This window comes from Chrysemys picta, chromosome 1 (assembly GCF_011386835.1).
Source record: "Chrysemys picta bellii isolate R12L10 chromosome 1, ASM1138683v2, whole genome shotgun sequence".
In the NCBI taxonomy this organism is placed as follows: domain Eukaryota; kingdom Metazoa; phylum Chordata; order Testudines; family Emydidae; genus Chrysemys; species Chrysemys picta.
This window is the reverse complement of record NC_088791.1, coordinates 303,283,171-303,295,851: the sequence shown is the minus strand read 5'-3', so window position 1 is coordinate 303,295,851 and position 12,681 is coordinate 303,283,171. Positions and strand designations below refer to the sequence as shown.

Sequence of the window (12,681 nt, the reverse complement as noted above, 5' to 3'; positions counted from 1 at the left end):
TCTGGGCAATGTCAGAGCCAGGAACAGAACTCCAATGTCAATAGGACTAAGCACAAACTAAGATATTAGTGAGCATGAGTGGGTTTGGCAGGAGCAGGCACTTTTAGTGGGTCACTGAGCAAAGATGCTGAGGTTTATCTATGTTGCTGTTGATCTGGAGGGCTAATAGGTTTGTCATCACCAAAGAGACATTTACTTTAATATGGTGGAATTTTTACAGGGAGAAGAGTAAGCTTTGGGGCCTCTCAAACAGGCTCCTTTTAATCAATTAGTGTCATTCTGGGCTGCAGTGAAGTCAGTTTACATTAAAGTTCTGGAAAAGTTTTCATAAAAACTCTTTTTCTTTACATTGGCCCCAGTTTATCTACCAGATCTCCTGGATCTGTAATACTGGTGTGTTCTGTGCTCTTTTTTCATCAGAAAGTGCATAGACAGTAGAACAAATGTCAGAAGTGCCTAAGCCCCTCACTTTATTGGCAGTACTGCCAATCTGGGGGTGGGGGGGAGATCGAAGTTTGTGTACACCTGAGCAGTTTGGTGCATGGAACAGTGACTTACATTGCAGTAAGCCAAATGTTTAGGTGGCTGGACAGCTCCCTCTCGTGGCAGCTTGAACACATTCTCAGGCTCTTTCATGGGTTTGTTACTATTCATGCTGCACACTCAAACCCACCATGACTAAAATGGCAAGGAACTGTGACTTCTGCTTGTGTCCCTATCAAAGAAAGTTACTCCAACTCCACTGCTGCTTATGAACGGGCTGCCCTGGGCTGCAGCTGGCATTCTTGGCTCCCAGTACTAAAATGAAGCTGGAAGCTTAAGTAGACGGAGAAGCTCTCCGAAGTGATTAGAAAGGGAGTGAAATCAAAACTACGGGCAACATCCTAGCCTTGTTGTCTTGTGCCATATGATTGCGATGGGGATGCAGTGACTAAGTAGAGGGTCCAAGAGCCAGCTTGCCAGCACAGAGCAAATGGCTCAGGGGTTTGGAGGCAATGAACTCAGCAGAAGTCCATACTGACGGTTCCAAGTAGGAGCAGCACAGGCCGCTCCCAGCAGGTTCTGTCAACAGGAGCCTACATGAAGGGAGCCTGGGGCTTGGCCATGTCCCACATGAACAAGCGATGCAGTCCCTTCAAGCTGTGGAGCACCACAGTAAGTGTGTTTTCCAGGTCGTCTCCTTATTACTGCAGCCTCAGGCAGTGTAGTCCAAGAGGAAGTGAACCAAACTGGGAGTCAGAAGACCTGATTCCTGTTCCTGATACTGACAAGCTGTGTGATTGTAAAGGTCTCATTTAACCTCTCTGTGCCTCGGTTTCCCCATCTGCAACAGGGAAAATGATACCCACCTTTTAAAGAACATCGCCATCTATAGATGAAAAGCATTTGTTAAGTTCTTAGTATTATTACAGTTGTAATCCTAACCAGCTGCTGCATGGGTGCACTGGGGGAAGAAGGGACAGAAAGTGGCTTCTTGCACTCTCCGTCCCCAGTGGAGAAGACAAGGTTTTGCTGCCAAAATGACCATAAGAGGACTCCCAAAGCAGTTTTTCAAGGAACAAATAAAAAGGAGCAACGAGGCTTGAAAAGATTGGAAATGGACCTCTCACACATTGATGATAGGGAGCCAAAAGGGTGATATAGTGTTTACAATTGTTTCAACAACGCAAGATGATAACATGGGAGCAGTCTGGTTCAGCATGAAAACACAACAGCATTCCCTGCCACTCAGGTTTGATTCCAGATAACACATCAAAGAGAGCGCCAGCGAGTTACTGAGATAATGAAGGTGTTGCGTGCACTTCCTGAACAAACATGCCCATTCATGTCTTCCACTAACAAAGAACACTGTTTTCGCTACTAATACTTGAGTTGTACAAGACTTCAATTCCTTCCCAAACTGGAGCACAGCATAACAGAGCAGGTCATGGTTTGGGAGACTTTGCCTTAGGAAAAAAGTGCCAGGGGATTTTTAATGTCCACAAAATGCAGATAGGACTTCGGTCCTTAAGGTTTTATAGGAAAGGTCTGCACTAAGAAAGCTGTTTAGACACTTTGCAAGGAGGAGGGGGGTGGTTGACCCTGCTGATATTCATTCTAGGCATATCAGTCCTGATTCTTGGCCCAAAAGCCCCGTCCCCTCTGGCATAAATAGTCAGCTAACTGCAGTCATTTGGACAGCACCACTTCTTGTATAAAGCTGCAAAGACCTGTCAGTTATTACAAACAAGATAAACTAGGGGGAGTCTTCCAGAGCTGAAGAAGTGCAGAGAAAAACTTCCAGTCCTCTGTGGTTAGCTTTCTCCCAGAACTGCAATCATAAGCTCGAGAGGCACTGGGAGAGGTTTGTTCAACCACCTGAAAGTCACCAGGCTCCTCTTAGGCTATGTCTTACACTGGCAATTGAACGACAAAACTTTTGTCAGAGGTGTTAAACTTTAACAGAGGTGTTAAAGTATTTTGCTGGCAAAAGAACCAACAAACAGCAGCTACGCTGCCCGACTTTTAACGACACGGCTGTATTGATACAGCCGTGTCACTAAAAGCTGCGTAGTGTAGACATGGCCTTAGTCAGGACAAGCTAATGGGAGATGGATGGGCCTGTGAGGTTATAAACTGTAATTGTAAATGAGAGGGCAAGCTGCCGGCAGAGCTCAAAAAGTTCTGTATTCTATCCCTTGCTCCTAAGCGTTGCCATTTTTCACTTAGGTCGATATTTCCAATCCTGGGCGCCTAAAGTCAGGCTTCGAACTCTGCACCTAAACAGCAGTGGGCTGGTTTTCAGAGGTGCTGAGCAACCCCAACTCCAAAGGATAGTGAATGGGAATGATGGGCACTCTGAAAATCATCCCACCTTTATCTAGGGGCATAAATACAGATTATGGAGTCTGACTCTGGGTACGTAGATGTGAAAATCTGGCCCTAGTCTCCTCTTGCTGGGAAAGGGCATTGAGAAGACAGTAGAAAAATCAACTCTAGCAGAATCTGATACGTTCCAAGTTTCTGGAGAGCAGTTAGTCTGGCTTTAGACCAGGCCATGGCCCAGAAAAGCAATAGTTTCAGTGGTCAACAGTCTCCTCAAGTCAGTGGGCAGTTATCTTCAATACTATTGATCATAAGGAGCTGCTAACTCATTAGCTGAACATGGCTGGGAAGGATGAACAGCTTTGAAGAGATTCTCTTCGTTCCTTGCGGCGAGAGATCAGAAATGTGTGGAACACCATCAATTCCTACCAAGTTCAATGAAAACTGAAGGTGTTCAGCACCTCACAGCTAGGCCCCATCACTTTCATTCTACAGCAACTACAGACTGAATTGTTTAGTAGCATTCATGCATTTTTTTATGTTGGTGGCTAGACAAAACTCTATTGGAAAAAATCAACACAGTTAACTAATCCCTGAGATTTCCCTTTTCTTTCCAGAAAGGCAACAGAAGAAAAGGAATCCTTACTTTAACAAAGCTCATTCGGATAGTGCACATCTTGGTCAGCTCATACACCACTTCAAAGCCATGGTTGACTGACTGGGCGAGCAACTGGGCAAAGAGCTGGTTGTTGAAAATCTTGAGGCTGCAGCCGCTGGGGATCTTGCAGACAGTGGCTGGGTGGAAGCCATGCTGATAGTTACAGTTGCGGCTCTGTACAAAAATGCTGCTGTCACTCACGCATTCTGCATACACCTCGCCACCAACATAATAGAGATGGACACCTTGAAAGGACAAAACCACAAGTTATTTCTCTGTAATCCTTGACATATATTATATCAGGGCTTTATGCTTTGGCTACTTTACTTCTGTACAGTGTAGCGAGGGGGCGTGGCCTCCCTTGAAGACTGATGGGAAGGAATCCCTGTCCACACCTTGGTGCATGGAGCCAGGACATCCATGCCCACCCTGCTGGAAGCAGAGGGGTGGGGCAGGAAGTATAAAGGGCGAGCCCTGAAGCTCAGTTGGCCTAGAGCCACCAAAGGAGACAGATGCCTCCCACCTGCTGCTAGAACGAGAGCCTGAAGAGGACCTCAACTGCGCTAACTCACCAGGATCACCAGAGCTGCCAGCCAACTAGGATGCCGAGGAGCTGCTGGGACTGTTGCTGGCGACATATTCTGGGGAGACTGAGGACAACCCCAAGACCCAGGTACACAATGAAGGGAGTATAGGAAGTAGCCCAGGGACACCTGACTATAGTCCAGTTGTGTTGTTGCCTGAATCCAGGTCAGCATGTTTCGCTGGATCACCGCGACCCATTGACGGAACCATGTTAAGGCCTGCCAATGTTATGGCCCTGGGCTGGAACCCAGTGGAGTAGGGTGGGCCTGGGGCCCCCCTACTGCCACCCCCACCCCAGCGTGGCAGCCTCCCCACTTTAGGCCAAGAAGCCTGCGTTTGTCTGCTGCTTGCCAGAGCTAGGATGTCAAGACTCTTTGGTGCGCCACCCTGCCTGAAGGTCTGAGCCCCTAGATTGGTGCTCTAACCTGTCTGCAGGCCTGAGCCCTAGATTGCTTATTGATCTTCCCTGCCTGAGAATCTGAGCTTGTTAGACCACGCGTTTCTCTGCTCTGCCTGAGGCCAGAGCCCTGGACTACTTGCTGCCTGGCCCTGCTTAGAGGGCCAGGGCCTCAGAGACTGGGGCACTCAAAATTAGTGAATACATTTGGTGTTAATCTGTCTGTGCTTCGGTTCCCCATCTGTAAGGTGGAAGTGATACCCCCTCATCTCTCAGAGTGTTGGGAAAAGTAATTAATTAATTAATTAATATTTTTAAACACTCAGATGCTGTAGCGATGAGCGGAAAACGCATGAGGAAATTAATACTGTTGTCTTTGTAGCAGGGTTTGGGTAGTGTAAATAAGGCAGGGACCACATTGAACAATGAGGATAAAACGAACTGTTGAATGGCTGCTCAGTAAGAGAGCACCAGCCATTCTGTGTACTGAATGAGGCATATCAAGTGTGCATTGGGAGTGCAGGGGAGGAAATTAAGACTCCGCAGGCAACCTTAATTCTGGCATTTCCTAACTTTGTAGTATGCTTGATTTTGCAACCTTAATAATGTTCTTTTGGTGTAGTTTTTTTGTATGGAATAGAATTGTGACATAAATCACTGAAAGGTTTGTTCTGTGCATGATAATATGTTATATTTAAAGTGTATGTATGTAGATGTTTATATGTATCAGTAGCAATATTTTATTATTCTGTATAGGAAATTTGTGACTTTACAGTAACAACCATGAGATATAGTGATTACATGGATGGAGTAATAATGGGCTGGTACCTGAATGTAGGACTGCATGTCTGTCCCTCCCCATCAGTCTCCAAGGGAGGCTATGCCTCCTTGCTCACGGGCCCCTGGCAAGACAAGGGTTACTGGACAAGAAGTAAGACTGAGTGGACTTGTAGGCTCTAAAGTTTTACATTGTTTTATTTCTGAGTGCAGTTATTTTTTGTACATAATTCTACATTTGTAAGTTCAACTTTCATGATAAAGAGATTGCACTACAGTACTTGTATTAGGCAAATTGAAAAATACTATTTTTTTTACAGTGCAAATATTCGTAATAAAAGTAATAATAAAGTGAGCACTGTACACTTTGTATTATATGTTGTAACTGAAATCAATATATTTGAACATGTAGAAAATATCCAAAAATATTTAAATAAATGATATTCTATTCTTAATCGAGTGATTAATTTTTTTAATCGCGCGATTAGTCATGATTTATTTTTTTTTAATCGCTTGACAGCCCTACTTATATAGTTATATATAGTTATTATATAGTACTTTATGAGTTCAAACATCACACAGGAGCACTGGGGCAGAGGCAGAATCCAATTTTTCAGGGCAGCATTCAACTGCCTTCAACATGAGACCATGCTTTCCTTTACTGTAGTCCCCTGCCCCATTCACCACACACCTTCCAACTTTGGCAATAAATGAAGCAGGAGTCACACAGACAACAGTTGCCTTCACTACACAGCCCTGATTCATGTCCAGAGCAGGTCCAACCTGTGCATTGAATGAGATGGGTTCTGTGGAAAACACACTATATGATCACGTAATTAAAGACTGTATCATAACGCACATGCATAAGGAAGCCAAATTAATGTTGCACAGGCACTAGCTAGAGTTAATCTCTAGCTCAGTGTGGCTGCTCTCACTCAAGCTAAGCTATCTCAAGTGTAGTAACTGTGGAGCTACCTGTTGCAATGAAGACAAGCCACTGTGCCTCTTTTTTTTGTCCATCTGTAAAGTGGGAACAACAGGGGTGCTGTGCGGATAAATATATGTAATAGTGAACTGCTCAGACACTACAGTGACAGGGCAATAGAAGTATGTGATATAGGCAGACAGAGCGAGAACACTGCCACTGACCAGCCTCGGGGCAGGAAGAGAAAACTAGGAATAGAAATATTCACTGTGGCTTAAATTTTCAGCAGATGCTAGTAATTTTGGGTGCCCAACTTGAGACAACTTAAAGGACCTGATTTTCAGAAAATGCAGAGTACCCACCCTCTGAAAATCAAATCCCTTTAAAAGGTATCTCAAACTGAGCATCCAACATGAAAGACAACCAAACTCATAAGTCACTTCTGAACATTTGGGTGACAGTATTTTATTTTTGTGGATTTAAAAAAAAAAAATGAATATAATGAAACTAAAATGCCAGTAAGTATTTCCATTTCTCCAGTATGCATTCACTGGAGACAAGCACTTTCAATGACAGCCAGTCAGCTGCACTCACTTCCAGAATCCCCAAATCAGGAGTTCCCATGCTTTTATGGGATTTTGTTCATCTCTTCAGATCCCTGAGATCTGGCACCCTAGAATCCTCCAGATCTTTTCGGTACTACAAAGTAAACAGATCAGAAGCCTCATGTCTGTCTTTGAAGTTTGACTGCTGAAATTGGACCAATTTCTAGCAGGTAATTGCACTGTGCTCTGGATTATTACTTGCTTTGATGTGGTATTTCCAGGAAACTGTTTCATGCTGGTACACTGGATAACAATTCTATTACATACACTTATCCTAGTGACCTAATCTTGTTTACTCACTGTTTTTTCTGTTAACAGAAGAGATAGTTGTATCCATTTCAACAGCTTTCATCTGTCTATCTGACATGCTTTAGGAACTATGAATCATTGGACCTGTCTTACAGTCCTGTGCTTAGGGCATTTCCCCTCCTTCTGGGCATTTTCCTTTCAAGTTGGATGAATAGGAAATGCAGAGAAATTAAGAGTCTCGGCTGGATGAGGATCCTCCGTGGGCAATTAGCTTTCTTCCTTTGAGTAGATTCCTAATGTAAGGTTCTAGGATTTTTTTATCAACACAGACAGATCTTCAAATCTGAACAGATGAGAACCATTAGTGTTTACCACATTTTCTTCCTGCTCTGGAGATCATTCCCTCTCTTGCCCTTTGGGCAGAAACTCATAGGAACTAGCTGCCTCAAATGAGAATTTTAACCGTGAGAGGCCTAGCAATTGTTGTTTATGGATCTACAACACACTACTAGCGTATGTTCTTATACAGTCTTTGTCTTCATTTTAAGATAAACTGGAACTGGACGACTCTCTCATTTCCACTGTTCAAAAAGAAATATTAACTATTTGGGGTTTCACGAAGCATCACAACATCTTAATTGTTCCAAAGGAAAATACACCTCTACCCCGATATAACACTGTCCTCGGGAGCCAAAAAAATCTTACTGCATTATAGGTGAAACCGCGTTATATTGAACTTGCTTTGATCCGCCAGAGTGTGCAGCCCCGCCCCCCCGCAGCACTGCTTTACCGCGTTATATCCGAATTCGTATTATATCGGGTCGCGTTATATCGGGGTTGAGGTGTACGTAGAAAGGTGGGAGGCCGAGGAATGGCCTTGCATTTGGCCTTCAGATTTGCTGTTTTTTGTACCAAGCATATCAGATTTGTTACTTGGCTTAGGCCTTTACCATATTCAATCATTCAGTCTCAAGACTGGACTAGAGACAATTAAAATATTGTTTTGAGATTGGGAACTGGGTGGGGCCACTGAGAGTTGTATTCTGTTGGACCCTCATTTAAAAAAAAAAAAAAAAGGAAATGTAGTTTAGCTGATCATTGCTTAATGAAAGCTTCTGACCAAGACTTACTACTGCAACTAAATAAATTACAACCTGAAAAAACTTGAGTGTATCTTCAGCAGGGAATAGTCCGGTTCAATTTGGCTGTTTTATGTCCTCCAGCAGAAGTCATTCCAATGGAAGGGGGAAATCCATAACTGAACACTTCAGAGTTTGTTTGTTTTTTAAATGCAGACTGCAATAGAGGCATTTGGGATTATACCAACAGGGGCATGTATGTTTATTGATTATTCTGGATCCCAATCAGGAAAGGAGACATTATTTAAAAGGCTAGAATTCTCCTGGAAACACTTGTAGTAGAGATGGGTTGCTTATTTTTCTGTGGCAAGGCCAAATTTGTTCACATTTCTTCCCTGTTTCTGTCGTTGGCCTGCCAATGCATCAGTGACCTATATCAAAACTTTTATAAGACTAAATGTCAACATCATTATCCATAAATTGTTTTAGATCTTCTAAGTGACATTCGGATTCTAACTACTTAATCCTCAGACAACTAATGTCAATTAGATAAGTATTATTATTTCAGCTTTACGGAGGGGAAACCAAGACACAGAGTTTCAGCAACTCATCCAAGTGACTTAGTGGCAGAGACAGAAACAGAATTCAGGAGTTCCTGGTTTCCAGTCTGATCTTCAATCATTTAATGAAAAAAGCAACAGAGGGTCCTGTGGCACCTTTAAGACTAACAGAAGACTAACTTCTGTTAGTCTTAAAGGTGCCACAGGACCCTCTGTTGCTTTTTACAGATTCAGACTAACACGGCTACCCCTCCGATACTTGACAATCATTTCATGGCAAGTGCTGATTCAAAGTTGTGTGAACAAGGAAGAGAACCAGTCACAGAACAGAAGATCATTAGGCTCAAATCCACAAAGGCATTTAGGCTTCTAACTTTTGTTGATTTCAGTAGACAGTAAGGGCCTGTTTTAACTGAGCCTTAGGCCATGTCTACACTGTATCGCTGCAGCTGTGCCGCTGTAAGATCACTTGTGTAGCTGCTCTATGCCTGTGGGCGAGAGCTCTCCCATCAACATAATAAAACCACCTCCACGAGTGGCAGTAACTATGCCAAAAGTGGTAGTGTAGACATAGCCTTGGTTAAAATGTCCCAATTACTCTGATCCCCTCAGAGAGAGAAGTAACAAAAAAAGAAAGCAGTGGTCTATGAAGAGAGAGAAGGAAATCCAAAACTCCATGCTTTGTTTTATTTTGAGAAGGTTAAAACTGGTGATCCATTTGCTGGTCACAGAAGTGGCAGGAAGATATTGTTATGAGCTGGGTGAAACCTTATTGTGGGTTGAGTTAAACCCCCATTGAGATTGATAGGTGTGAACTCACCCTTCAATTAACATGCCTATGAGCATAAATCCCCATCTAAGATACAAGGAGAGTGTAAAAAGCAACAGAGTCTCCTGTGGCACCTTTAAGACTAACAGATGTATTGGAGCATAAGCTTTCGTGGGTGAATGCCCACTTCGTCGGATGCATGTAATGGAAATTTTCAGGGGCAGGTATACATATGCTGGCAAGAATCAGTCTGGAGATAACGAGGTTGTTTCAATCAGGGAGGGTGAGGTCCTCTGCTAGCAGTTGAAGTGTGAACACCAAGGGAGGAGAAACTGCTTCTGTAGTTGGCTAGCCATTCACAGTCTTTGTTTAATCCTCATCTGATGGTGTCAAATTTGCAAATGAACCGAAGCTCAGCAGTTTCTCTTTGGAGTCTGGTCCTGAAGTTTTTTTGCTGTAAGATGGCTACCTTTACATCTGCTATTGTGTGGCCAGGGAGGTTGAAGTGTTCTCCTACAGGTTTTTGAATATTGCCATTCCTGATATCTGACTTGTGTCCATTTATCCTTTTACGTAGTGGCTGTCCAGTTTGGCCAATGTACATAGCAGAGGGGCATTGTTGGCACATGATGGCATATATAACATTGGTGGATGTGCAGGTGAATGAACCGGTGATAATGTAGCTGATCTGGTTAGGTCCTGTGATGGAGTTGTTGGTGTAGATATGTGGGCAGAGTTGGCATCGAGGTTTGTTGCATGGACTGGTTCCTGAGTTAGAGTTCTTATGGTGCGGTGTGTGGTTGCTGGTGAGAGTATGCTTAAGGTCGGCAGGTTGTCTGTGGGCGAGGACTCGCCTGCCTCCCAAGGTCTGTGAAAGCGAGGGATCATTGTCCAGGATGGGTTGTAGATCAGTGATGATGCGTTGGAGAGGTTTAAGCTGAGGACTGTAGGTGAGTGTGAATCCACCCAAAAGCTTTTGGCTGAATATTGTTTTGGGTAGGTGTGTATGGGGGAGGGAGAGGAACGTCAGAAGCGATACAAGACTGAAAAAGACAGGAACAGAGAGAGAGAGAGAGAGAGAGAGAGAGAGAGGCAAAAAAGCAAGAAGGCCAAGCAGTAGCCTATGAACACCATGTGACCCTGGAAAAAGCTAGAGAGATTTTTTGGGGCTGTGGACTAAAAAGGCTTGGATCTGTAAACTAAGAAACTGCTCCTTTTGTTCTGGGTTCCTCCTGCATTCGGAGAAGGAGGACTTTGTACATTCCTAGTAAATAAACGAGACTGCATCAAAGAGAATATCAGAATCCATCAACTTCTACTTCCAGCTGGAACATCCTCAGGGCCCCATAAATGTGACTAGCCGCTCAGGTTGAAAAGGGGCCATGCTGATGCCAAGAGTGGCATCCAGTTTCCAAGGAGAGAGAGAAAGAGACTGTGAGCTGGATTCCTGTTGAACCAAGACGGAACAAATAAAGGAGGTGCTTGCAGAATCAAAAATGACCAGTGGGATTTTAAACAAGACATACAACCAGAGCTGGTTTTCTCTCAAAGGAATTTAAAACAAGACCTGGAAGCTTGACAAAACAAAATTACAGCAGCATCTGGAGGATTCCCAGAAAGGGCTGAGGGCTGTCAAATCTCTGTTGGAGCAACAACTGCAAAAACTCCAGGCAAGCTGGGATGTCCAGATGCCAAACTCCCAGGGAGGAAAGACATGACAGATCAAAGAGATGTCCAGCAACCTGGCTGCCACAGACTAGAAGTTTCCACTAAATACTGGCAACTGGGCAAGCTTTACCCAATTTGGAACTTGTTAACAGAGATGAGCTGCAGCAAGGAGCAGCCTTCTGTGTCTTCTTGGAGAAGGGGTGGGCAGATGGAGAATCTGATGGGGATGTGCCCCTCTTCAAGGCAAAAGGACACCTAAAATGCTCATTGAGTAGAATAGTTGCATCACAGGAGGGGCAAGTTTTGAACTCCAGGGATTTTGTTTCAGCTACAGCAGTCTTGGTACCAGAGAAGCCTCTAAGGACACTAAATATATATATATATTTGTTTTAAACCTAGCAGGTGTAAGAGAAAAATGGCAACTATACTAATGACGTTATCTACAATTAATTTATATACATGAGTAGGCAAAGTCACACAATGCACAGTGAAGCGGCACTGCAGGGGTTTGGTCTTACTGTCACAGGCGATCAGAAGGAACTGATGGACGGCTGGACCTGCTCTGCTCTTTCTGGCCTCAGAAGGGGGACACGAGGGCATACAGAGTGCAGGCATGGCCCCAATGGACACTGCTGGCCAAAAGAATTCAGTCGTATGTGTATGGAACACGTGCACTTCAATGGAAGTGGAATACATGTGGGCAATCACTTGAAAAAGAACCTTAGATTTCTCTTAGATTTAACTGGTAAAAGTCCCTAGAAACACAGAATCAGATTGGACTGGTTTCCTTAACAAGAGAAAAAAAAGCAACAGAGGAAACTTTAGCAGTCTATCTAAATTTATAGCTCAGCTAGTTAGCATGTTGTCTCTCTCCACCTGCTTTCTGGTGATAGAAAAACCAGCAGTCAGGGACCAATAATTATTTTTTTAGTGACATTTCAATGGCAATATTCTCCGTTGCCAGAAGTTCTGATAAATACAAATGAAAACACATACTTCTAAGTTAGAGCAAAGTTTTGTTTTTAATTATGGGTTCCATGTAGGCCAAGTAAATAATCTGTGTAAAAAGCTACCCTCTTCCCAGTAAAGAGCCAATGCCTCATCTACTGCTTCAGAAAGAAGCCGAGCAGGTGGCTTTACATTCATGTTTGTTAGTTAGATAGACAGATACAACGGACAGACAGACTTTTCTAGTTCTAGACCATGGACGTTCTTCCAAGCTCTGTCCCTTACCAATAAGAGGGAATTTGCTCTTACCTTTTCCTATGTGTCGCCTGGTGTTTTCTATAGTAGAATTCCTGTTGACATTAGAGAGCAGTCCAAGACAGAATCGGTTCCTGTTATTTGAAGGATCCGTGAATCCATCTATAAGAATACTCCGAGAAGAAGCCTGGAAAGTCTCCCCTACTCGGTTGTTGAGTTCATAGTAGGCAACTGAGCACCAGTGCTGGGGTTCCTCATAGCAAACAGGTCGAAAGTCTGTAGGAAATAAAATAAATCAGGTGCCAAGGTCACAGTAATGCTTGTTTTTCTATCCAAACTCTCTCAGACCATGATCTCCATCTAATCAGTCACTTTTCGTCAGAGGCAGTCTCAACAGCAGA

The 12,681-nt window shown here is 43.6% G+C and overlaps 1 protein-coding gene across 2 annotated transcripts in view; it reads right to left on the bottom strand.

The window, feature by feature from the left end:
- The window catches only part of SMAD9 (SMAD family member 9), a 65,310-nt gene that overhangs the window by 3,097 nt on the left and 49,532 nt on the right, over positions 1 to 12,681 (bottom strand). For both annotated transcript variants that reach the window (XM_005286585.5, XM_065581316.1), the window contains 2 exons: positions 12,335 to 12,556; positions 3,452 to 3,708 (listed from right to left, as the gene is read on the bottom strand). In XM_005286585.5, the coding sequence (XP_005286642.1) occupies positions 3,452 to 3,708; positions 12,335 to 12,556 (479 nt within the window). The remainder of the gene's footprint in view (positions 1 to 3,451; positions 3,709 to 12,334; positions 12,557 to 12,681) is intronic.